This window comes from Podarcis liolepis (assembly GCF_965112155.1).
Source record: "Podarcis liolepis genome assembly, chromosome: 3".
Taxonomy (NCBI): domain Eukaryota; kingdom Metazoa; phylum Chordata; class Lepidosauria; order Squamata; family Lacertidae; genus Podarcis; species Podarcis liolepis.
This window is the reverse complement of record NC_139557.1, coordinates 121,102,343-121,127,226: the sequence shown is the minus strand read 5'-3', so window position 1 is coordinate 121,127,226 and position 24,884 is coordinate 121,102,343. Positions and strand designations below refer to the sequence as shown.

At 49.6% G+C, this 24,884-nt stretch overlaps 1 protein-coding gene across 4 annotated transcripts in view; it reads left to right on the top strand.

The window, feature by feature from the left end:
* EXTL3 (exostosin like glycosyltransferase 3) overlaps positions 1-20,052 on the top strand; it is a 172,855-nt gene extending 152,803 nt beyond the window's left edge. For all 4 annotated transcript variants that reach the window (XM_083494284.1, XM_083494282.1, XM_083494285.1 and 1 more), the window contains 4 exons: positions 7,420-7,547; positions 11,196-11,340; positions 12,530-12,658; positions 16,370-20,052. In XM_083494284.1, the coding sequence (XP_083350410.1) occupies positions 7,420-7,547; positions 11,196-11,340; positions 12,530-12,658; positions 16,370-16,579 (612 nt within the window). In that variant the 3' untranslated portion in view covers positions 16,580-20,052. The remainder of the gene's footprint in view (positions 1-7,419; positions 7,548-11,195; positions 11,341-12,529; positions 12,659-16,369) is intronic.
* The last annotated feature ends 4,832 nt before the right edge of the window (positions 20,053-24,884 follow it).

Genomic DNA, 24,884 nt, shown 5'->3' with positions numbered 1-24,884 from the left:
CCCTCCATCTTTCCCAACATCAGGGTCTTTTCCAGGGAGTCTTCTCTTCTCATGAGGTGGCCAAAGTCTTGGCGCCTCAGCTTCAGGATCTGTCCTTCCAGTGAGCACTCAGGGCTGGTTTCCTTCAGAATGGAGAGGTTTGATCTTCTTGCAGTCCATGGGACTCTCACGGGTCTCCTCCAGCACCATAATTCAGAAGCATCAATTCTTCGGCGATCGGTCTTCTTTATGGTCCAGCTCTCACTTCCATACTGGGAAAACCATAGCTTTAACTATACGAACCTTTGTTGGTGTCAGGGGTTTAGGAGCAGAGGCACGGGCAAGGGAGGAAACAGAGAGCGAAGGGGAGGAGGCAGAAGAAAAGATGAGTGATGACGACGACCCGAGATCTCCTAGTCTTTCCAGTGAATCAGAGGATTCACAGAAAGGAGCACCAGTGGCCAGGGCAAGGGGGGAGTCTAGGGGGGCACCCCAGGAAGATAGAGCCAGAGGGGACTCAGGGGGGAGCAGCTGGAAATCGGGACCAGCGTCACCGCCAGGAAGCAGGGAAGAGGAAAGGAGCCAGGGGGGAAGCGCTGGCAGCTCACCACAGGAGGGAGGGCATGAGTCAGGAGTGGCCACACCTCCATCGGGGAGCGAAGAAACGGTTAAGAGGAAAGTGGAAGGTTGGGCGCGCGCGCCAAGTTCAAATGCAGAGGAAGGCGGCGCAGTAAGCAGCCCCGAAAGGGAACCAGGTCCTAAAGCCCGGCGCAAGGAGGCAGGAGGGTCCGGGTCAGCGTCAGAAGAATCCCGGAAGGAAGAAGCCCCGGGGGGTAGAGGGACCCAGAGGAGGACAGTCAGGCGGAAAAGGTGGAGCAAGGCTAGGATATTAAGTTGGTGCACACGGGGCGGAGACTCAGACGGAGCTTCGCCGATCTAGCTACTAGACGTAGAGTTGCGCGCAGCAGCGTGAGAATGGAAACTGTAATTCAATAAAGACTTTTACTTAATGATCGCTGGCTAGCGTGATCCTCTGTGAGCTAGGATCTTCAAGCAGCTCTGACAGTTGGCAAGGTGATGTCTCTGCTTTTTAAGATGCTTTCTAGGTTTGTCAGGTCTTGATCTACAGGGTGGCAATTTCAAAAGTCTAAATAAGGGCTTGCACACCATTGTTCCGGGTCCCTCCTCTCTCATGCGGGTGAGGGGAGCACCCTGTTGTAACAGATAATAAAGATCAGGCTTACTAGCTGCTTTGCTTCTCAATATTCTCTGGTTATTTTCTCCTGCCAATAGGGAACCTACGTAAGGACTCTATATGGGCTCTTGGATACCCCATAAGAGAAAAGGGCAGATTTTTGTTTACAACAGTTTCAAGTGGCAATATAATAAGACCCCTAGGACAGTTCCCTGATATTTATAAACCAGATAAAAAGAAAAGAAAATAGGACATGTTACTACTTCCCAATAGCAATCATCATCATCATCATCATCATCATCATCCTAGGAAATGTGAATGGAGTCACCAAATTTTGTATCTTGTATGTTCAATTTTAGTTTTCATGGTGTATTGTTTCCTTTTTTATTTGTTTCCTTCAATGCTTTATTGATTTGTGGGTTTTTGAGTAAACGAATAGAAAGAAATATTATTTTAAATACCAGTATTCTCGCCCCAACCCTCTAACACACTGGGCCCAGATTCCTTATAAGGAATTGCAGAGATTAAATAGCTCCTGCTTTCAATTAATGAGTTCAGGGTTATGGCATCCATTAATCTGCTTCTCCAGAGAGGTTGCCCCTTCCAGTTGCACAAGGAAGGAATCCGCTCTCTCTTTCCTCAAGAGGCAGCGTTCGAATTTCGGTCTCCTGCACGTTTACAGGAAAAACAGCAGGAGAATCAATGTGACCGTTTGAGATGCTTCCTTAGACTATATTGATCCGCAGGGTGTTTGCATCTTAAATATCTCCAAATAAATATTCTCTCATTATGCAGAAATCTATATATGTGTACAGCTGCATTATTCTTGCTGCTATCATTATTATTGATTACCATCAAAGCTGCATGGAACTAGGATTTAAAAGCTGCACCATGAAGTCTGGACAGCTTAATATTTAAGATCCGGGAAATGGAAAGGCTGACGTTCTGCGTATAATCTTTAATTATTCCCTCTTGGCGATTTGAAATGCGTAACTGCACTGTGACTTGTTTCCTTGTCATAGGCGGACTTCAGATGCCAGTAATTCACATATGTTGTGTAATTCTTTATCTCCTTGACATCTGATGGGAGGGCGTTCCACAGGGAGGGAGCCACCACTGAGAAGGCCCTCTGCCTTGCTCCCTGTTTCTGTTTTACCCTGTCTATTGGCAGTTAAGATATTTTGTTTAGTGGCTCCCACCTCTTTTGCTGGATAAGTATACTGTTCTGGTTGAAACTGCTTGTTGCTGTTTTTTAAATAACCGTAACCGTTTGATATGTATATTACGTTGCTGTAAGCCAACGGTTCTCAAACTTCCTTCTCTGGGCCACGCTTTTCAGGATAAACATTTGCTTGCACTGCACCGATATTGATAAGAAATACGCTGGAAAGCAAAATGAAACAACAACCACCAGCGCTTGATTGATAACAGAGAACACTATCCATATTCTGCAAATATTTTTATTTTCTTAAAAAAGTTTAAGTGTTTCTTTGATTGTCCTTGAATCTTCCCTCTCACACCTTTTGAGCATCACTGCTGTAAAGTGTCCCAGGAAAGGCGGGTGAGAAACCTTGCAAACTAATAATACGCAAATCCGTTAAAATGGGAGCGCTGCTCCCTGCGCATTGGTGAGTACTGGTGCATTTTGTGCACAAGAAGAGGGAGCCCGAGTGGTGGAATTTTTGTGTGTGCTTGCCTAGCAAAAGCCAGGTGCAGTGGCGTCGCAACGGGGGGGACAGTGCGCCCCGGGTGCCATGTCGGGGGGGTGACAAGAAGGCAAGCAGCTATCGCGCTGCTGTAGCCGCATGTGGAGGATCCTTCGTTTGTGGCTGCAGCCACGAGCAGAGGATCCCGGCGCCGGCGGCAAACCATTATGTGCAGCGCCTGTGCGGTGTCACACATGCGCTGTCACGGCTAAAAATTGGCCGCTGTTTCTTTAATGCTAAAAGAACTAAGTCAGCTTGAGTCAACAGCCTACAATGACTCATGCAACCTTTCAACAAATTACACCTGTATATATAGAGTGGTCAATGTTAATGTTGGGTGTGGGTTGGTTGGATGGTAGAAAGCTGGTTGCGTTTGGTGTGTGTAAAAGCTGTCGGTCGTGATTGGAGAAGAAGACTTCAAGAATAAAAGCAGCAATATTCTGCAAGAATACTCTTTCTCAAAGACTCTCTTGTGCCAACTAAGGTCTGAGGACTAGGCAAAGGAGTAAAAAGGAGGTCAGAACCTTTTCTTTTTCAAACACTGACATGCACTGTACGTAACGATGGCGCACATGCGCTGTACATAGTTGTTTGCCACCGGCACCGCTCAAGCGCCATACGGATGGCAGTGGGATCCCTCTGTCGCCACTACAGCCGCATGTAGAGGATCCTCCGTTTGCAGCTACCGCGAGCAGAGGATCCTGGGACCGTCCGTACAGCGCTGGAGCACCACCGCTGGCAAACCGCTATGTACAGTGCATGTGCGGCGTCACTATGTACGGTGCATGCGTCATATGTAGCAACGCTGCACATGCGTCCTACGTAGCGATTCCGTGTCCCAGGTGTCACGATGCATTCGTTCACCCCTGGCCAGGTGACCTGGCCTCTTCCTGCCGGGTGCTGCTGGGATGTTGCAAAGGCAGGGGGAGGAGCCCAGGTGCATCATGCGCCCCTTTCAGTGCGCTGCTTGCTGCATGATCCACAATGCCCACTGTGCGCCTCCTCCATTCACCCTAGCCAGCTGCCTTCTTTGCTTGCCTTGGATATTCCTTCTGCTTTTGATGGATCTTTCTTGGAACATTCTAAATGCCTGCTTGTTGAATGTTCCATATTTTTTTTTCTCTCTCTCTCTCCCACTATTGACAGGGGAAAGTACTAATGTTGGCTTAATGCGGGGATTTAATCATGCCAGCTGTCACCTGGTTCCTTCCGACAAATATTTTCCTCCGCTAATGGTTTCAGCGCCAAATTTTATTTTTTTGTTAATGCGATCCAAATGTAATCTTATTTAATAGCATTTCACCGCCGTAATGCTGTACGCTTGTTTAAAGACTTTGCTCGCTATATGAAAAATGTAGGCATGGGGGGGCGGTAAAGGGAGCTTCTGCATTTTGGAATGGGAAATGGACATCTTAAGAGCCGTGATGTGGAAATGTGTGTCCGGGGGCCAAATGTGGACTCCCCCAATTAATTATCATTTTATTTGTAAGCTGCCTTTCCATAGTTCACAGCCATGCGCAAGGCGGTACTCCAACATGAAAATATTTACTTAATTACAACAAGTGGTCATGAACAATAAATAAAAGACATCAAAAAAGTGTGCAACCAAATTGAATGATTTCCAGAAAACAATGTTGTTGTTGTTGTTTAGTCGTTTAGTCGTATCCGACTCTTCGTGACCCCCTGGACCAGAGCACGCCAGGCACTCCTGTCTTCCACTGCCTCCCGCAGTTTGGTCAGACTCATGCTGGTAGCTTCGAGAACACTGTCCAACCATCCTGTCCTCTGTCGTCCCCTTCTCCTTGTGCCCTCCATCTTTCCCAACATCAGGGTCTTTTCCAGGGAGTCTTCTTTTCTCATGAGGTGGCCAAAGTCTTGGAGCCTAAGTTTCAGGATCTGTCCTTCCAGTGAGCACTCAGGGCTGATTTCCTTCAGAATGGAGAGGTTGGATCTTCTTGCAGTCCATGGGAGTCTCAAGAGTCTCCTCCAGCACCATAATTCAAAAGCATCAATTCTTCGGCGATCAGCCTTCTTTATGGTCCAGCTCTCACTTCCATACATCACTACTGGCAAAACCATAGCTTGAACTATAAAAAAACCCCATAATAAGATCTAAAAATCCTCTGCTTGGTCATCAGAACTCTCTCTCCAGGCCACGCCCATATCCCAGGCCACGCCCCCTGCCAGCCGTGCTTTACACCCTCCTTGAGTTCTCTTGCCTGGCTGGAACGTGTCCTTGAACTCTGGTAAATCTAGCCCACTGTACAAAGGTAAAAATTGCGTCCATTGCCCTGCCCACTTTTGCCTTCGGCCCCATGGGACGAGGGTGGCACTGTGGTATAAACCACTGAGCCTCCTGGGCTTGCCGATCAGAAGGTTGACGGTTCGAATCCCCATGACGGGGTGAGCTCCTGTTGTTCAGTCCCAGCTCCTGCCAACCTAGGAGTTCAAAAGCACACCAGTGCAAGTAGATAAATAGGTACCACTGCGACGGGAAGGTAAATTGTGTTTCCATGCACTCTGGCTTCCATCACAGTGTCCCGTTGCGCCAGAAGTGGTTTAGTCATTCTGGCCACATGATCTGGAAAGCTGTCTGTGGACAAACGCCGGCTCCCTCAGCCTGAGAGCGAGATGAGCGCCACAACCCCATAGTCGCCTTTGACTTGATTTAACCGTCCAGGGGTCCTTTACCTCTTTTTTTTTTTACCATTGTCTCTGGCCCCACCCACCCGTTAAACATGGCCCTTGGAAGCTTGCCCAGAAGGCAATGCAGCCCTTGGCCTAGAATCCCCCCCCCCCATTTCCCCCTGGCTTCTCTCTCGATCTTTTTGGCATTTGGCTTTTCTTTAGGATGGTTCTAGATACAGGTAGGTAGCCGTGTTGGCCTGCCGTAGTCGAAACAAAATAAAAAAATTCCTTCCAGTAGCACCTTAGAGACCAACTAAGTTTGTTCTGGGTATGAGCTTTCACTTCTTCAGATACACTGAAACAGAAGTCACCAGACCCTTACATATAGGGAGAAGGTGGGGAGGGGTATTACTCAGAAGGGTGGTGGGAGATGGGTGATTGGCTGATAGGTGTGGTAAACCTGTTGACGACTGTTAACGACTGCAATTGGTCTTACAGGAAAAAGCAAGGGGTGAGATGGCCAAAAATAGCTTTATCATGTATAATGAGATAAGAATCCAATGTCTCTATTCAGACCAGGTCTCTCCATGGTTTTAAGTTTGGTAATAAGTTGCAATTCAATAACTTCTCTTTCCAGTCTGTTTCTGAAATTCTTTTGTAATATGACAGCTACTTTGAGATCTTGTCCTGGGAGATTGAAGTGTTCTCCTACTGGTTTCTCTGTCTTGCGATTCCTGATGTTAGATTTATTTCCATTTATCCTTTGGATGGTTGTTTTTCATTCATGCTGCAATCAAGCACTCAGTCAAAGTAACAATATACCCACCAAAACAGACTAGTTAGTAAAAATGATTGAATATTTACATCCTGCCAAGTTAACAGGAAGAATTAGAGGAAATACTGTACAAAAAGTAAATAATGAATGGATAATCTTCAATGAATACCCATAAAAATTATACGGGCAAGACAAATCTCCTGACAGATATAGAATGAATCTAGAAAATAGAGGTATATATTTGTAAAATTTGTGTAGAGAAAAAAATTGGAGACCAAAATAACAAAAATGAAATGTGTGTAGACCACCAAATTGTAAAATAGCACAATGAGAATAGCTGGAAGTCAAACACTCGGGGTGTATTTACGTTGGGTATGTAGATAGGCATTGTATGTATTGTATGTGTTGTATTGTATAATTTTAAGTTTAATAATAATAATAATAATACTAATAGAAAAAAAATCAAGCACTCAGTCCCCTACCTAAAGCTGGACATAGTACCGTTAAGGAAGAGCCCTACTGTTAATGTATAGAAAGCAGTCCTAGTCCAAGGGCTGAAGGTGACCCAAGAGAGCCAGTGTGGTGTAGTGGTTAAGAGCGGTAGTCTCGTAATCTGGGGAACCGGGTTCGCGTCTCCGCTCCTCCGCATGCAGCTGCTGGGTGACCTTGGGCCAGTCCCACTTCTCTGAAGTCTCTCAGCCCCACTCACCTCACAGAGTGTTGTGGGGGAGGAAGGGAAAGGAGAATGTGAGCCGCTTTGAGACTCCTTAAAGGGAGTGAAAGGCGGGATATCAAATCCAAACTCCTCTTCTTCTTCTTCTTCTTCTTCTTCATAGGTGGCTGAAGGTGGACTCTCCACCTGTCTATCGGACAGCAGCATCTTTAGGGGAGGGTAGCTTAGAGCAGATGGAAGGGCAATTAACACACACACACCCCATAGAGTCTGTGCTCCAAATCATTCTCTCCAGAGTCCCTTCTCCCAGGCTGCTGTTATCCACATACAGGGCTCTGTGTCTCCATGCTTGTGCGATACCTTAGGAGAACTCTGGAACAGGGAAACCCCCTCCCTGTTACGTCCACTGCAAGATCTCACCCAGCACGAGTTCTTTTTTAAAAAATTTACTTCTGTTTCTTAGGTGGTGCGCACAGAGAAGAACAGTCTGAACAACCGCTTCCTGCCCTGGGATGAGATTGAGACGGAGGCCATCCTGTCCATCGATGATGACGCCCACCTGCGCCACGACGAGATCATGTTTGGATTCCGGTGAGCCAAAAACTTTGCTCTTTAACAGGCAAGGGACGGATCCTGCCAACAGCCTCTTCCCTTCCTTCCCATTCACTGTTGCCTCTCTCCGTCAAGCCCAGTTCAGCTAACCCAGCAGTTCCCATATATTTCCGGGTCCCCGCCACCTTGGTTCCGTTATCTCATTCTCAGTGCCTCCCCTGTAGAAAAGCATTATTCAGAGCAGTGGTTTGCATGGCACACAGAGAAAGATAATGCAGTAAAATTCCAAACGGCAACAACTGGTTGCACCTTCATTCAAAATCGGGCATAGGGAAACTCGGCCCTCCAGATGTTTTGGGACTACAACTCCCATCATCCCTGACCACTGGTCCTGTTAGCTGGGGATGATGGGAGTTGTAGTCCCAAAACATCTGGAGTGGAGTGCCGAGTTTGCCTATGCCTGTTCAAAATCTTATTGTTTAGTTGAAATAAAACTGATGGATTTGATCCAGTGATACCAGCTTTTCAAAGCCTGAAATAATAATAATATAATAATAATAATTTATTATTTGTACCCCGCCCATCTGGCTGGGTTTCCCCAACCACTCTGGGTGGCTTCCAGCAAAGATTAAAAATACCGTATTTTTCGCACCATAGGATGCACCGGACAATAGGACGCACTTTGTTTTAGAGGGGGGAGAACAAGAAAAAGAAATTTCCCCCCTCTCTGCCCAGCGCCCCTTCAGTGAAGCGGCAGGAGGCGCTGCACAGAGAGGGGGAGAACTTTCCCCCTCTTGTTTTCCTGCTCTAAAACAAGGTGCCGTTCAGGCGGCTACCTTGGAAGCCTGGAGAGCGAGAGGGGTCAGTGTGCACTGACCCCTCTCGCTCTCCAGGCTTCAGGTTCCTTTCGACCTGCTCTTTGGGGCTGGCGGGGGGAAGCCCACCACCAGCCCCAAAGAGCAGGTCACGGAGCAGCGGAAAGGCGCAGCGGAGAGGCTCCTGCCATAGCCGCGCGACACCTCTCCAGCCGGGAGAGGGTCGCGGGGGGCTTCTTTTGCCCCGGGCGCGCTCTCCCGGCTGGAGAGGTGATGTGCGGCTATAGAGGCTCCTGCCATAGCCGCGCGTCACCTCTCCAGCTGGGAGAGGGTTACGGGGCTATGGCGTCTTCGCTCCATAGGACGCACACACATTTCCCCTTCATTTTTGAAGGGGGGGAAAGTGCGTCCTATAGAGCGAAAAATACGGTACATTAAAATGACACATATTAAAAACTTCCCTGAACAGGGCTGCCTTCAGATGTCTTCTGGATGTCAAGTAGTTGTTTATCTCTTTGACATCAGGTGGGAGGGCATTCCACAGGGCGGGCGCCACTACCGAGAAGGCTCTCTGCCTGGTTTCCTGTAGCTTTACTTCTCACAATGAGGGAACCGCCAGAAGGCCCTCAGAGCTGGACCTCAGTGTCCAGGCTGAACGATGGGGGTGGAGACGCTCCTTCAGGTATACTGGGCCAAGGCTGTTTAGGGCTTTAAATGTCAGCACCAACACTTTGAATTGTGCTCAGAAACGTACTGGGAGCCAGTGTAGGTCTTTCAGGACCGGTGTTATATGGTCTCGGCAGCCACTCCCAGTCACCAGTCTAGCTGCCGCATTCTGGATTAGTTGTAGTTTCCGGATCGCCTTCAATGGTAGCCCCACATAGAGCGCATTGCAGTAGTCCAAGCGAGAGATAACAAGAGCATTCACCACTCTGGCGAGACAGTCTGCAGGCAGGGAGGGTCTCATCCTGCGTACCAGGTGGAGTTGGTAGATAGCTGCCCTGGACACAGAATTGACCTGTGCCCCCATGGACAGCGGTGAGTCCAGAATGACTCCCAGGCTGCACACCTGGTCCTTCAGGGGCACAGTTACCCCATTCAGCCTCACACCCGCCCACCCCCTGTCCCTCCCAAACAGTGCTTCTGTCTTGTCAGGATTCCACTTCAATCTGTTAGCTGCCATCCATCCTCCAACCGCCTCCGGACACTCACACAGGACCTTCACCGCCTTCACTGGTTCTGATTTGAAAGAGAGGTAGAGCTGGGTATCATCTGCATACTGATGAAATGAAAGCCATTTACACCTCTAATGTCCTTCTGCTGCCCCCTTGCCTCTTAGTGCCCCCCTGGAAATCCCCCCCCCAGGGCGTACCACCCATTTTAGCAACCACTGAGCACTTTGTGGCCAAACAAGGCTGGCTTTCCTCCCTTCCACTTGCATAATTACGCTGTCCTTTCCACTTTGAGTTCTAACTTATACTTCCCTCTCAATTTGCATGTGAGAGAGACTGCTTTTGATCATAGGACCAGAGGGTCTCTGTCGTCCCCTCCTCCTTTCCCGAGGAGTTCTGCTCTCCCGCGTGCTCCCCAGCAAGGGAAACTGCATCTTGTTCATAGATCTTACTCTCCCTATCTGCACAAGGGGATATCTACAGGAAAAATTAGCTGCGGGGTCTTATTTCTCTGCATTTGCTCTAAATTCCCACCGCATGCAGATGTTTGGCTGCAACAAATCCTTATTTTTAGCAATGTCCCTCTATTTATAGTTGCCAGTGCAAGAGGGACTGCTCCTTGCTGGCACGACGTGAGGAGTCGTGGGAGTGTTTTTGTAGGAAGGGGAAGAAGCCCCAACCACGTTTATGAAGCTGGCATTGTGGCAGGAATCGGTGGGAAGAGACATGGAGAGACGGCAGGATTTGCTTTCCCCTCTATAAATCTTGTTTTTAAGTGGATGAGGAGAGGCCTGTATAGCCATTTATGGCCCCGGTTAGATGATCGACGTGGACCTCACTCAAGATATGGGCTTCACGTCAGATAATCATCAAAGCTTGCAGGGCATGTGTGCATAGAATCATGGAATTGTAGAGTTGGAAGGGACCAAAAGAGTCATTTAGTCCAGGGGTTGGCAACGTTTTTTGAGGCTGGTCCGGCCCACTCCCCGGCAGACCTCTCGGTGGACCGGAGCGTGCGCGCCGGAGCGTGCACTCAAGCTATTTCCGGCGCTCTTCTAGCTGCCGTATTCTGGATTAGTTACAGTTTCCGGGTCACCTTCAAAGGTCGCCCCACGTAGAGCGCATTGCAGTAGTCCAAGCGGGAGATACATAGACCATGTGCACCACGTTGAGCTTCTCGGAGTGTAAAATGTAACGGCCGTAGGAGGTAAAATAGTAGCAGGAGCATTTTGTGAGATGTGCGGCTCTGTAAGCTAAAGCTCTGGTTTTCTGCCCCGAAATCCAAGTGGCTGTGATTTGCAGTCCTGCCCCCGCCCTACCAGTAACTTTAGGAAGGACGAGCTGTTTCTGTTATCATTACAATAAACAGAAGAGAAACAAAATGTGTGTGTGTGTTTGCTGAAGAAAAGGGCAGAAACCAAGAAAAATCTGAATGTTAAAAGTCAAAAAGAAAGTGTGTGAGGGGGGGGGAGTCCTCTGGGCTTTGCATTACAGTCAGCCTCTGTTCTTAGTGTTGCCCATTTTCTGAATATTTGCCGCCTGGCTTAACAGCGAACGCCCTGTGATGTCTGCCTAAAACAATGTATGAATCAGCTGCCGTCGGCTTAGTGAGAGGGCCGCTTGTGTGGGCTGAGCCGTGCTCTTTGTCCCCAGTCTGTCCGCCTTGTTCCATCTCTTCCCTTCCCACTTTGCATCTTCAGGGTCTGGAGAGAAGCCAGGGACCGCATTGTCGGCTTCCCTGGGCGCTACCACGCATGGGACATCCCTCACCAATCTTGGCTGTACAACTCCAACTACTCCTGTGAGCTCTCCATGGTGCTGACGGGCGCTGCCTTCTTCCACAAGGTAAGGGAGGGGGACCCCAGTCGCTGGGAGTGGCTCTCAGCTCACATATTTTTATAAGAAGGGGAGTTGCAAAAAAACAACAACACCCCAACTCTCATGTTCTCCGTCCCTTGTGGAGCTTCCTTTGCCAACCTGCCTGTTCCTGGTGGGCAGAGGGGTCTGTTATTCTCACAGGCCATATCCACAGAAGCTGGGAGCCAAACTCAAGCTGTCCTGTCCTTCCATCTGTTCGGGGAGGATGGAGAAAACAGAACAGGGCTGAGATATTGTCATCTTGGGCGAAGTAGAGAGAAGGGGAGCAGAAACTCGTGATCTAGTGGTTAGAACCAATATCGGGCCGGCTTTTCAGCGCAAATGGACTTGCCTAGGTGGGCAGTTAAGAGAGCCAGCGAAGGAGCTAAGCGCTGTTCCTCCTCCCCTTGTCTGGAAGGAGTTTGGACCTAGAATAGGGCACAGATGCTGTTGGACTCCAGCTCCCATCATCCTCAGCCAGCATGGCTAATATCCAGGGATGATGGGAGTTGGAGTGCAGGAACATCTGGAATTCCACAGGATCCCCGTCCCTGATTTACGCCCAGATCCAATGTGGTTCTTCTGAGGCAGAGAAGCAGAGGTGAAAATGAAATCAAACAAGCCGTTGTGTTATATTGGGTCCATCTCACCTGCACAAGACTCTTCTCTTTTTCCCAAGGTGTGCATATTTGGACTCAGCTATGGTAAATCAGAAGGGACACGGGTGGTGCTGCGGGTTAAACCACAGAGCCTAGGGCTTGCCGATCAGAAAGTCGGCGGTTTGAATCCCCGTAACGGGGTGAGCTCCTATTGCTCGGTCCCTGCTCCTGCCCACCTAGCAGTTCGAAAGCACATCAAAGTGCAAGTAGATAAATAGGTACCACTCCAGCAGGAAGGTAAACGGCATTTCCGTGCACTGCTCTGGTTCGCCAGAAGTGGCTTAGTCATGCTGGCCACATGACCCGGAAGTTGTATGCCGGCTCCCTCGGCCAATAAAGCGAGATGAGCGCTGCAACCCCAGAGTCAGCCACGACTGGGCCTAATGGTCAAGGGTCCCTTTACCTTTACTATGGTAAATCAGTGGCATTTGTGTGGGGGGCCATTGTGTCTTGGCCATTTTCTGATGTTTTCCCATTCTCCTTCCCTCCCTCTCTCCCTCTCTCCCTTTTACCTGCAGTACTATGCCTACCTGTATTCCTACGTGATGCCCCAGGCCATCCGAGATATGGTAGATGAATACATCAACTGTGAGGACATCGCTATGAACTTCCTGGTCTCTCATATCACCAGGAAGCCACCAATCAAGGTAAGCGCTTGGCGGAGGACTTGAGAGGGCTGTTTCCTCTTTCCTTTTTTTGCTAGGGCAAAATTATATTTGTCACTCCTGAGCTACTAGGGCAGGCACCCCCAAACTCGGCCCTCCAGATGTTTTGGGACTACAATTCCCATCATCCCTGACCACTGGGGTCCTGTTAGCTAGGGATGATGGGAGTTGTAGTCCAAATACATCTGGAGGGCCGAGTTTGGGGGTGCCTGTACTAGGGCATGCCTTTGAACAGTGGTGTGGAAAAGAGGATTGCAGCATTTAATCAAATAAACTGTTAGGTCAAGTGGAATAAACGTCCCATCAAGTAAAAAGCTTCCCCTATATATAAACACACACACACACACACACACACCCAAGCTCATGCACAAATTCACAATCTGTTTTCATTGCTGTTTTTTCTTTCCCTTTGGGTTTGATACAATATGATCTAGACCAGGCCTGTCAAACTGGCCCTGGGATGTGGGAGAAAGAATAACAAGTAGAGACCCCCCCAGGATTGAAAACCACCCCGCAACTTAGGAAATCCTGTATTTTGTGTTATTAAATTTAATTTAGGAGTCGCTTCCCATGAAATACCCCAAAGCAATGAAAAATAAAGACAACAGCGATTAGAAAGCAGCATATAAATACGGTATCTGGTCCAGTGCAGGTAAAGAAAATCTCCGCTTAAAACACTTTGGCAGTTTTCAGCAGATGCCAGAGAGATAGCTACAGAGCCAGTGTGGTGTTAAGAGCGGTAGTCTCGTAATCTGGTGAACCAGGTTTGCTTCCCCGCTCCTCCACATGCAGCTGCTGGGTGACCTTGGGCTAGTCCCACTTCTCTGAAGTCTCTCAGCCCCACTCACCTCACAGAGTGTTTGTTGTGGGGGAGGAAGGGAAAGGAGAATGTTAGCCGCTTTGAGACTCCTTCGGGTAGTGATAAAGCGGGATATCAAATCCAAACTCTTCCTATGGGCCAGGTCAGGGGCCACCACACTAAAGGCCCAATTCCTGGATTGTCCAGAATGAACCTCCTAACAGGGTGACATCTTCAGGAGGCCCTCATACAGGTTGTATGCACAGCAATTGGTAGTGCGTATAAGGAGTGAGGTGATCTTTTAGATCCCACCTGCAGTTGTCTCAAGGCATGAATAAGCTCCGTGGGTAAGTTATGGCACTTTCTGAACCCACTCCTGCTAATAAGCTCCCCCTCCAGACACCCAGAAGGAGAAGACACTGTCCTTCCTTGAAATGGCGGTTCTCAACCTGTGGGTCCCCAGATGTTGTTGGACTACAACTCCCATCATCCCTGAGCTCTGGCCTTGCTAGCTAGGGGTGATGGGAATTGTAGTTCAACAACATCTGGGGACCCACAGGTTGAGAAAGGGGGAACGTCTCCATTCAGAGACCTTTGGCAAGGGAAGCTCGTTTGGTTGTCAGAGCCCAAACGTCCTTGGCTTTTGCCTTTGAAGGCAAAGACAACGCTCCGGTGCTTTGAAAATTTGGAAGCATTCTACAACATGCCAGGTGGTGGTTTTACCCATTGCAAAAAACAACAACCACCATGCAAAAAAAGAGTAGATCTTACTGACTTGCACAATTCCTTTGAGTATTACCGTATTTTTCGCTCTATAGGCCGCACCGGACCATAGGAGGGGGAGAACAGGAAAAAAAAATTCTCCCCCTCTCTGCTCAGCACCCCTTCAGCGAAGCGGGAAGAGAAACGGAGCCCCTTCCATTTCTCCTCCCGCTTCGCTGAAGGGGCGCTGCGCAGAGAGGGAAAACTGTGCAACGCCTCTCCAGCGAAGCGAAGCCAGGAGAGCAAAGGGGTTCCATGTGCACCAACCCCTCTTGCTCTCCAGGCTTCAGGCGGCTATCCACAAGCCTTCAGAGTGCAGTGGGAACTCCTGCTGCGCTCGGAAGGCTTGCGGATAGCTGCCTGAAGCCCCCGGAGCGCAGCGGGAGTTCCCTGCGCTCTGGGGGCTTCAGGCGGCTTCAGCGAAAGCAACGCGAAGCCTCCGGAGCGCGGGGGGAGCTCTCCCTCTGCGCTTCGGAGGCTTCACGTTGCTATCGCTGAAGCCAATGAGCCTGCATTCGCTCTATAGGACGCACACACATTTCCCCTTCATTTTTGGAAGGGAAAAAGTGCGTTCTACAGAGCGAAAAATACGGTACTTGAGATGGGACCAGCCCTCATAGCTGCCAACTTTTCCCTCCTTTTCTTGCGAGGAATCCTATTCGGAATAAGGGAATTTCCCTTAAAAAAAGGAAAAAGTTGACAGCTATGCCAGCCCTTGCCATAGGGGTCAGGGTGCCCACTGTGTAAGGCCTAGGACAGGTCTCCAGAGGCCCTTTAATTTGGCACCGTCATTAGCTGGTATTTCTCTAGAGCAAAGTCCATCAGCGGCTGTTAGTAATTGCTTTGACCTTTTGGCTCTGCTTAGCAGCCAGAGTGGGCAGGAGGAAGACGGAGGAGGCTTCTAGCTGAAGCCGACCTGCCGAGGTCCCTGCCAGGCATTATGTGTCTCTTCATGAAAAGGAGCCTTTGCGGAGAAGGGCAGCTGCTTGGCGTGGGCAGAGCAATCCTTTGGCTTCCCAGAGTCCCTGTGGGGGGTCCAGAGGGGTGGGCACAGGGCCTACCTCTCCCACCCTGCCCCTCCTTGGCCTCAGCCTCAGTTGGCATAGCTGGGTGTGCCCGCCCTTGGGGAGGTGCTCTGGTGAAGCGCAGAGTTTCTGGAAACCAGAACTGTCCCTGCATCAAAGGCAGCAGGGAGGATAGCCGATCGAGAGAGCAGAAAGGTCAGCCTGGAGATCTTCTCAAAGTAGCTGTAATATTACAAAAGAATTTCAGAAATAGACTGGAAAGAGAAGTTGCTGAACCTTGGTTCTCGAACTTAATCCATTCCGGAAGTCCGTTCCAAAACCAAAGCGTTCCAAAACCAAGGCACGCTTTCCCATAGAAAGTTTTAAACAGATGAATCCATTCCAGACTTTTAAAAACACCCCCTAAAACAGTAATTTAACATGAGTTTTGCTATCTAACGAGACCACTGACCCATAAAATGAAAGCAATAATCAATGTGCTGTACTATAAAATAAATAAGACAATATTGTAGATGATAAAGATTAAAATTACATTTTTTTTTCTTACCTGCACTGATGATAGTCATTGTTTGGATGGGGGGGCTTTTATCCATTTCCGCAGTCACACAATCAATCAATCAATCAATCAATCAAACAGTAGCTGAACTGGGATCCACACAGCCACAAAAACAAATTAACTGAAAAAGCCTCAAAACAGAAAACACAAAATAAATACCAAAAACAAAAGCACCAGATACAAGCTCCAAATATCACCTTAGAACACTATAATCAGAAACGGAAGGCTTGAATGAGGGGACGCAAATTAGCAGCGCAACAGGAAACACAGGGGGACTAAAAACAGAGCATGTTTGGCTTCCGAAAAAAAGTCTGAAAACCGGAACACCTACTTCTGGTTTTGCAGCATTCGGGTTCCAAGTTGTTTGTGAACTAAGCTGTTCGAAAACTGAGGTACCACTGTAGTTTAGTGTGCCAGTCCACTCTGGCAAGAACCCTGCTTGAGCATCCTTTGCCCAGCACACACCTTTGGGCTGCTGAATCCTCTTGGGGGACTCCTCCCTGCTCCTCCCAGCTCACGGCCTGCTTCCCTTGCCCTCCTCCTGTGCGCAGGTGACGTCCCGCTGGACCTTCCGCTGCCCCGGCTGCCCCCAGGCCCTCTCCCACGACGACTCCCACTTCCACGAGCGCCACAAATGCATCAACTTCTTCGTCAAAGTCTACGGCTACATGCCTTTGCTCTACACCCAGTTCCGCGTGGACTCCGTCCTCTTCAAGACCAGGCTGCCCCACGACAAGACCAAGTGCTTCAAGTTCATCTAGGCCTGCGTGGAGACGCGCCTGTGTGCGTTGGCTGCGGACTTCTGGATCGAGGCCGGAGGCGAGGAGGGAGGCTGGAAGGGTTTCCTCCTCTCGCTGCTGCTCCTCATCCCCTGGGACAGGCGCCGCTTTCTGCCTGAGGAGAAGGACACAGCGGTGGCTCCCGCCATCTTGTGCCAGCCCCACGGGGACGCTATGCCGTGGGGCACCACCCATTAAAGACTCTGCTTGGTATCATGTACTGAGGAAAAACTGAGACTGGTTAGTCCCCCAGGTAGTGGGTTAGCCAAGGGCAAAACTGGGGTTTTTAAAATATTAATTATTATTTAAAATGGAAGTGTTTTAGATATGCCTGGTAAGGCTTTCTATATTTTTTTTTTTCAGAAGGTGGGAGGGGGCTGCTGGGAGGGAGGGAGGGGATATTTCATGTTTGTTTCGCCCCCGGCCCATGATGTTGCTTGGGGAGACGCAGAGGCCCCAGGAAGCTGCGTCCAACACCCTCTGCCCACCCCGGCCAATATCCCAGATTTCTTTCTTGTTCCCGAGGAGGGAGACTTGGCCACCTGAGGCCTCCATCCGTTTGCTTGGGATTTCCCGGAGGAAACCAAGGATCCCTTTCCGCTGAAAAATAATCGCCTCCACCCTCTCCCTGTGGCTGCCAAGGAGCGAAGTGATTCCAGGGAGCTTCTCGCCTCTACTCCTGCCTGCGCTTAAGGATCCTGCCGCATCCACCTTTTTTTGTGGTGACCCAGCCACCCAGTGGCGCCTTTCCCAGCTGCGGGTGCCCCTGGCGGAAAATGGGCGCCCTTTCCCTGCTGCTTCCTTGCAGGCTCGGGGGGGGGGGGGCTGCTGCTGCTTCTCTCTGTGCCACGCAGGGGCATCGCATAAGCACCCCACCTCCCTTTGCGGAAGCTCAAAGGTCTTAATTTAAGCGTCGCTTGCGCAACGTGGGAAGTTTCCGCGCCGCAGGTGAGGGCAACGCCAGGGTGACTGCAAGCGAGTCGTTTGGGAGTGTGGGTTAAGTTTTCTTTTAGATGTGGCCTCTTATGGATTCTTCAACAAGACGCACACACACCCGCAACGGGTCTGTGGTGTGTTCCGGATGAAAGGGGCTGTATTCCTGCTAATGAAGTGTACCCTAAATCCATCCTCTGTCTCAAGCAATCATGTCTGGTCTCAACAGCTCTCTCAGCCCTGATGCCTAAAACTGCCCTTCTCCTCCTCCCTCCTGTGCCCTTTTTCCTCTATGGCTCTTGGGACCGGGGTGCCGGCAGCCGCTGGAGAGAGACAGGCGAGTGGTCTACTCCCCAGGAGCCCTGGACCCCACGGGAGACTGCACACAAATTAATATTATTGCTCTAAAGAGTGCAGGCCGTCTCTGTTCCCCCCCCCCCCAATTGCTTTCAAGCTACTTCTGCACAGAGTTTTGGTTCCGCAGGGGGCCTTTTCTAGAAAGGCTCTCGCTTCGACATCACATTGGCAAAGTAGGCCATTGTGTGCAGTCTTTGCAAAACTGTAAGAGATGGTGTGGAACAACTTGCTGCCCCCCAACCCGGCTGCAGTTTAGATTCCCCTTCCCTTTTTTATTTATAGAAAGGCGGTGGTGAAATAGCTGCCTTTCTGTAGCATCCGGGAAGGTTCGCAGTCCCCTTGATATATTCTCCCACTGCGATTCCTGTCCTGGGGTCCTGATTTTTGCATGTCCTGGGTGCTGGTTGGAGCTCTGCAGTGCCAAAGGGTAACCATCACCCACTTGTGAAAATACAGATGGAGGGGGGGCTCCCTGTGCCCCATTTGGGCAGGAAGCGCCTTCGCTCGCTGGCATGTTTGATGGCTGTGACTCACGAATGTTTACAGACCTCTCTGCTCTTTTTGGGATAGTCTTCAGGGACTGCGATTCCCCCTTTGCATTTTCAAAAGGAGATTCTCTCTCTTTTTCACCTGGTAACCCAGTAATGCAGACTGTCGCCATGCGAGGTGAAACGCAGCGGAACAAAGGGCAAAGGTGGCTGTCCCAACGGAAGCGGGTTCTCATTAGGCAGCCCCCGCCCCACTTCGAAGCCACAAGTCTCGTTCTCCCCATACTCTGCTCCCTGCCTGGATGAATGAATAATCCTCAGCCAGGGCGAAAGAGGCAGTGGTATGTAAAACGTTGGATTCTCCATGGTGATCAGCCTCCCTCGCATGTCCACAACATTTACAGGCCTCCTGTTGGGTGCGCAAAGCTCAAAAGGAAGCCATGTGCAGATGGTCTCTCCGTCTGGTGCAGGCATCCCCAGACTCGCCCCTCCAGATGTTTGGGGACTACAACTCCCATCATCCCTAGCTAACAGGACCAGTGGTCAGGGATGGTGGGAATTGTAGTCCCAAAACATCTGGAGGGCTGAGTTTGGGGGTGCCGGATCTAGTGGATGGGAACGTGACATGAAAGTAACTTCATCTCTCCCCGTCCACGATAAGCGTCGCCCCTCCTGTTCCTCCTAGTGCATTTAAACCTCTGTAAGGTACCAAGCTAGGTTTTGGACATCCACTCAAAAATGTGTTTACATGGTTCCTCGTCGTCGTTGTCCTCCTTTGCTGTGCTGGTTGGAGGTTACCCAACTTGGACCCCCACCCAAAAAAAGGCACAGGCTGCTCTCCATCCTGCTCTCCCAGCGGTGTTCTCTGACCTCTGTGGGATGTGTGGAAACCCAGATTAGAACCACAATGCACAGTTCAAACACACGCGAGCACTTGCTCTTTTTGGAATACGACCAGGTTTTTTTTTAATTAAAAAAAAAATCACACACATACACACGTGCACTTTGGGCTTTTTAAAATAACCGGGGCTGTTTTTTAATCGCCCCTTTCAATGTCGCGATCATCCCACATGGAGATTTCTAAGAAGATAACCTTAGCATGCCAAGGTGGAGCCTTGCCGTGCCGTCCTCTTCATGTCGTGCTAAGTTTGTGGGTTTTTTCTGCTGGGAAAAGGAGGCGGTCGATTATTGGAGCCATCGCTCAGGCTGATGGGCACCTGGGCAGGAGAAGGAAGCGGTTAGGTGAGCAAAAGTCCCTTTCGTCTGGAGGCAAGTCCAGCGGCTTTTGCCAGACCCTGAACACCCATGTTGCTGCCATTCCTCCTAAGAGGCTGCCGTCCTCTGCTGCTCAGAACGGTGGCCCTTTTTCATTTCTTTGAGGATATAGGAAAAGGTGGGGTCTGCGTGAAGAGGGAGGGGGCTTCCTCATCCAAGGCCTTCTGGCATCTCTGCAACCGGGTACAGCTGCTCAATTTTATTTCCTCTGCTCTCCCCTGCCCAGCGCAACAGCCACTTGCCACTATGAATGTGTTTTAAAAGCTCTGTGAGCACCAAATTTTAAAAGACGGGAAAGCAAAAAGTGGGGGCGGGGGGGGGGAATCTAAAACCTTGACACGAGCACAATTGTTCATATGTTGAATTTTGTAAAAGGGTGAAATAAACTCAGTTTAACTTGAACGCGTCTCGAGACTCTTTGCTAACTTTAGCAGAAGGGGACAAGGGCTGACAGCGAGTGGGTGTTGCAATCTCTACTTCATTTAAATAGTGATTTCCAAACTTCTTGGGGGGACTGTCCCCCTTGGTGATCCCCAAGGGCCCCTATCCTGTACGAAGCGTTATTCAGAGTAGCGGCTTACACGACCCGCTAAGGAAGCACCCACAATAAAATTCAGAACAGTAAGCATTCGTTGCACATTTACTCAAAATTATTTGGTTTAATTCGAGAAAACTGATAAACTTGAACCATCAATTTATACTTTTCAAAGACCGATAGCCATTTACGCTTCCAGCACAGCCCTTCCTCTTAGCACCCACCCCTGGAAATCCCCAGGGGTTATTACTTCCCAAGCAAGAAGACAGACGTGCAAAATGACTGGATGCATTCAATAAATGATGTGTGGCCAATTTCTAGGAAAACTCCCATGAATTCACCATACCTGAATAAACGAGTTTCACAATATGGGCTCACCTAGGAGCAGAAGTTGCCTCTTTCTAATAGACAACGTCATTACTGCATTACAATCTTTAATGCCCTGGAGGAAATTGAGGTTAATTTGCAGTTCGCCCAAAACGGCTTTTTGTCAACCTTATCTGTTCATGCGGTCTCAGCAGTCCGGCTCGTTCTTTCGCTCCGTCCTCCCCTCCCCCCCCCCCAGTTTTCAAAAGGTTTCCAGCGATTTGTATCTCCCTGCACCGAGATTGGTACAGCCGTGGACTTTTGACTCCAGCTCTTCCTTGCTAAGTTGCCGAGGACAAAAAAGGAAAAGCAGAGAGAAGAGAAAGGCGTCAGCTGCGGGTCGTAAAGCCCTCGTCTCTGAAAAGGCTTTTCGCGGCACGATTGCCTGCGCAGAGACAAGCCCCTTGAGATCAATGGGGCTTATGCCTGGAGAAGTGAGCATTCTATGCAGCGTGTATTTATAGCATACGCTGCTTAGCAGGGGGTGCCAACGCAGCGCCCGTGGGCCCCTGGTGTACCTGCTAATTCTATTCTGCTCTGGTCAGACCTCACCTGGAGTACTGTGTCCAGTTCTGGGCACCACAGTTCAAGAAGGACACTGACAAACTGGAACGTGTCCAGAGGAGGGCAACCAAAATGGTCAAAGGCCTGGAAACGATGCCCTATGAGGAACGGCTAAGGGAGCTGGGCATGTTTAGCCTGGAGAAGAGGAGGTTAAGGGGTGATATGATAGCCATGTTCAAATATATAAAAGGATGTCACATAGACGAGGGAGATAGGTTGTTTTCTGCTGCTCCAGAGAAGCAGACACGGAGCAATGGATCCAAACTACAAGAAAGAAGATTCCACTTAAACATTAGGAAGAACTTCCTGACAGTAAGAGCTGTTCGACAGTGGAATTTGCTGCCAAGGAGTGTGGTGGAGTCTCCTACTTTGGAGGTCTTTAAGCAGAGGCTTGACAACCATATGTCAGGAGTGCTCTGATGGTGTTTCCTGCTTGGCAGGGGGTTGGACTCGATGGCCCTTGTGGTCTCTTCCAACTCTATGATTCTATGATAACATTGGCCATGAAGAAGAAGAGTTTGGATTTGATATCCCACTTTATCATTACCCGAAGGAGTCTCAAAGCGGCTAACATTCTCCTTTCCCTTCCTCCCCCACAACAAACACTCTGTGAGGTGAGTGGGGCTGAGAGACTTCAGAGAAGTGTGACTAGCCCAAGGTCACCCAGCAGCTGCATGTGGAGGAGCGGAGACGCGAACCCAGTTCACCAGATTACGAGTCCACTGCTCTTAACCACTACCTCAGAAACTCTCTACAAACTTCCCCTCCAATATCCACTGTTGCTTGAGACCTTTTTCTCTCCCTGCTCACTCCCTGCTTGGCACCAGCTCATCCTCCCCATATCAAACGTGCGCCCCATAAACCTGGCCACCTTTCATGGGACTGGATGACTACCCTCCCATCTGTTCTCAACAAAGGCATTATTATAGCATTGTTAGGTGCAGCATCTAGTCTAAGGTAAAAGGTACAGTGGTACCTCGGGTTAAGAACTTAATACGTTCCAGAGGTCTGTTCTTAACCTGAAACTGTTCTTAACCTGAAGCACCACTTTAGCTAATGGGGCCTCCCGCTGCCGTGCGATTTCTGTTCTCAACCTGAAGCAAAGTTCTTAACTTGAAGCACTATTTCTGGGTTAGCGGAGTCTGTAACCTGAAGCGTCTGTAACCTGAAATGTCTGTAACCCGAGGTACCACTGTAAAGGTAAAGGACCCCTGGACGGTTAAGTCCAGTCCAATGCGACTGTGGGGTTGCGGCACTCATCTTGCTGTCACGCCAAGGGAACCGGCTTTTGTCCGCAGGCAGCTTTCTGGGTCATTTAGCCAGCAGGACTGAACCACTTCTGGTGCAACTTCTGGTGCAACACTGTGACGGGAGCCAAAGTGCATGGAAACACCATTTATCTTCCTGCCAAATGGTACCTATTTATCTACTTGCACTGATGTGCTTTTGAACTGTTAGATTGGCAGAAGCTGGGACAGAGCAACGGGAGCTCACCCCGTTGCGGGGATTCGAACCGCCAACCTGATCAGCAAGCCCAAGAGGCTCAGTGGTTTAGACCACAGCGCCACCCGCTTCCCTACCATCTAGTCCAGGCCTCCTCAACCTCAGCCCTCCCGATGTTTTCAGACTTTAATTCCCATCATCCCTGACCACTGGTCCTGCTAGCTAGGGATCATGGGAGTTGTAGGCCAAAAACATTTGGAGGGCTGAGTTTGAGGAAGCCTGATCTAGTCTAACTCCCTGCAACACAGCAATTGCAGCTCAAGAATCCCTGATATTGGCCATCCAATATCTGCTTAAAAACGTCCAATGGAGGAGAGTCCATATCTCTTGGGGGAAGGTCTCTTCTGCTGTTGAACGGCTCTCGCTGTCAGGAAATTCTCCCCACGGTTGAGTTGGAATCTCCTTCCTTGCAATTTGAATCCATTGGCTTGGAGCCTCAGAAAACAAGCTTGCTCCCTCTTTCATGGGACAGCCTTCAGATATGGGAAGATGGCAAAGAGGTTCAAAGAGCATCTCTCTCCCTGTGAGCGCAGTGGGAGCCCTTTTGTATTGTGCCACCCCAGCCCAAGCCAGCAGACATGTGGTGTCAGTCCACACCCTCAAGGCAGCCATTTTGTGTTATGGTCAAGCCCTCACGGCTTCCATTGTGTGACTGCTGACCCACGGCACTTTCTGAACACCCCAGCTGCGCTACTTGGCGGCTGATGTCTAGGACCACATCTTGAGTCGCTGCAATGTGTCTGGAGTCATTTTGGACTCACAGCTGTCCATGGAGGCACAGGTCAAATCTGTATCCAGGGCAGCTGTTTACCAGCTCCATCTGGTACGCAGGCTGAGACCCTATCTGCCTGCGGACTGCCTCGCCAGAGTGGTGCATGCTCTGGTTATCTCCCGCTTGGATTACTGCAATGCGCTCTACGTGGGGCTACCTTTGAAGGTGACCCGGAAACTACAACTAATCCAGAACGTGGCAGCTAGACTGGTGACTGGGAGCGGCCGCAGAGACGACATAACACCGGTCTTGAAAGACCTACATTGGCTCCCAGTACGTTTCCGAGCACAATTCAAAGTGTTGGTGCTGACCTATAAAGCCCTAAACGGCCTTGGTCCAGTATATCTGAAGGAACGTCTCCACCCCCATCGTTCTACCCGGACACTGAGGTCCAGCACCGAGGGCCTTCTGGCAGTTCCCTCACTGCGAGAAGCCAAGTTACAGGGAACCAGGCAGAGGGCCTTCTCGGTAGTGGCGCCCGCCCTGTGGAACGCCCTCCCACCAGATGTCAAAGAGAACAACAACTACCAGGCTTTTAGAAGACATCTGAAGGCAGCCCTGTTTCGGGAAGCTTTTAATGTTTGATGTATTATAGCATTTTAATATTCTTTTGGAAGCCGCCCAGAGTGGCTGGGGAAGCCCAGCCAGATGGGCGGGGTATAAATATTATTATTATTATTATTATTATTATTATTATTATTATTATTATTATTATTATTATGAAGAACGTCAGTCAGTTAGCAGCACCGCATTGTGACTCCCCCAATCTGGTATTTCATACAGATAAGGTGGCCTTGCGACCTTTCGTTGTGGTTTCCTCTGTGAGTGGCATTCGCTTTTTACGTTGATCGATCATCTACCACATTGCAAGAGTTCTTCGCAGATTAACAGTAACGGCGAAAGCAGTTGGAATCAGTGAGATATAAGAAGGAGATTTTTAAGTTTTTCCAAGCACACTTAATCACAGGTTTTTGAGGGTATCGCAGTAAGTTACTGAGACTATTTTGAAGTTATCGTTTGGGCAGGCGTTAATGCTACTGAACATTCAATATCATGCTTTCAAATGCTCAAAGCACTTAATTTCTCCCACAACCCCTCTGTAAGCTAGGGGAGCATCTCTTACAGATGACCGCAATGCCTGGAGACAGGCAGTCAAGTCAGACTAGGAATGACTGCTGGGAGGAGCGCAGAGAGAATAATTGCCCTGGTGCATCTGCAGCAGCACAACCGGAAGCCTCCATCTGCCCCAGCTGCAACAAAACATGTCTCTCCAGTATCAGTCTCTACAGCTACAGCAAGGCCCTGTGACTCTCCAGCAGTGTGACTTCACCTACAAAAGCAGCCTCCTCCATAGCTTCCGAAGACAGACAGATGCCAACATTATCCCCTTACTCCAGACAGGGGGCTACTGAGGCTGTAGGAGGAATAGGGACTTGCCTACAGGCCAAACTAGATGATACAGTGGTACCTCTGGATGCGAACGGGATCCATTCC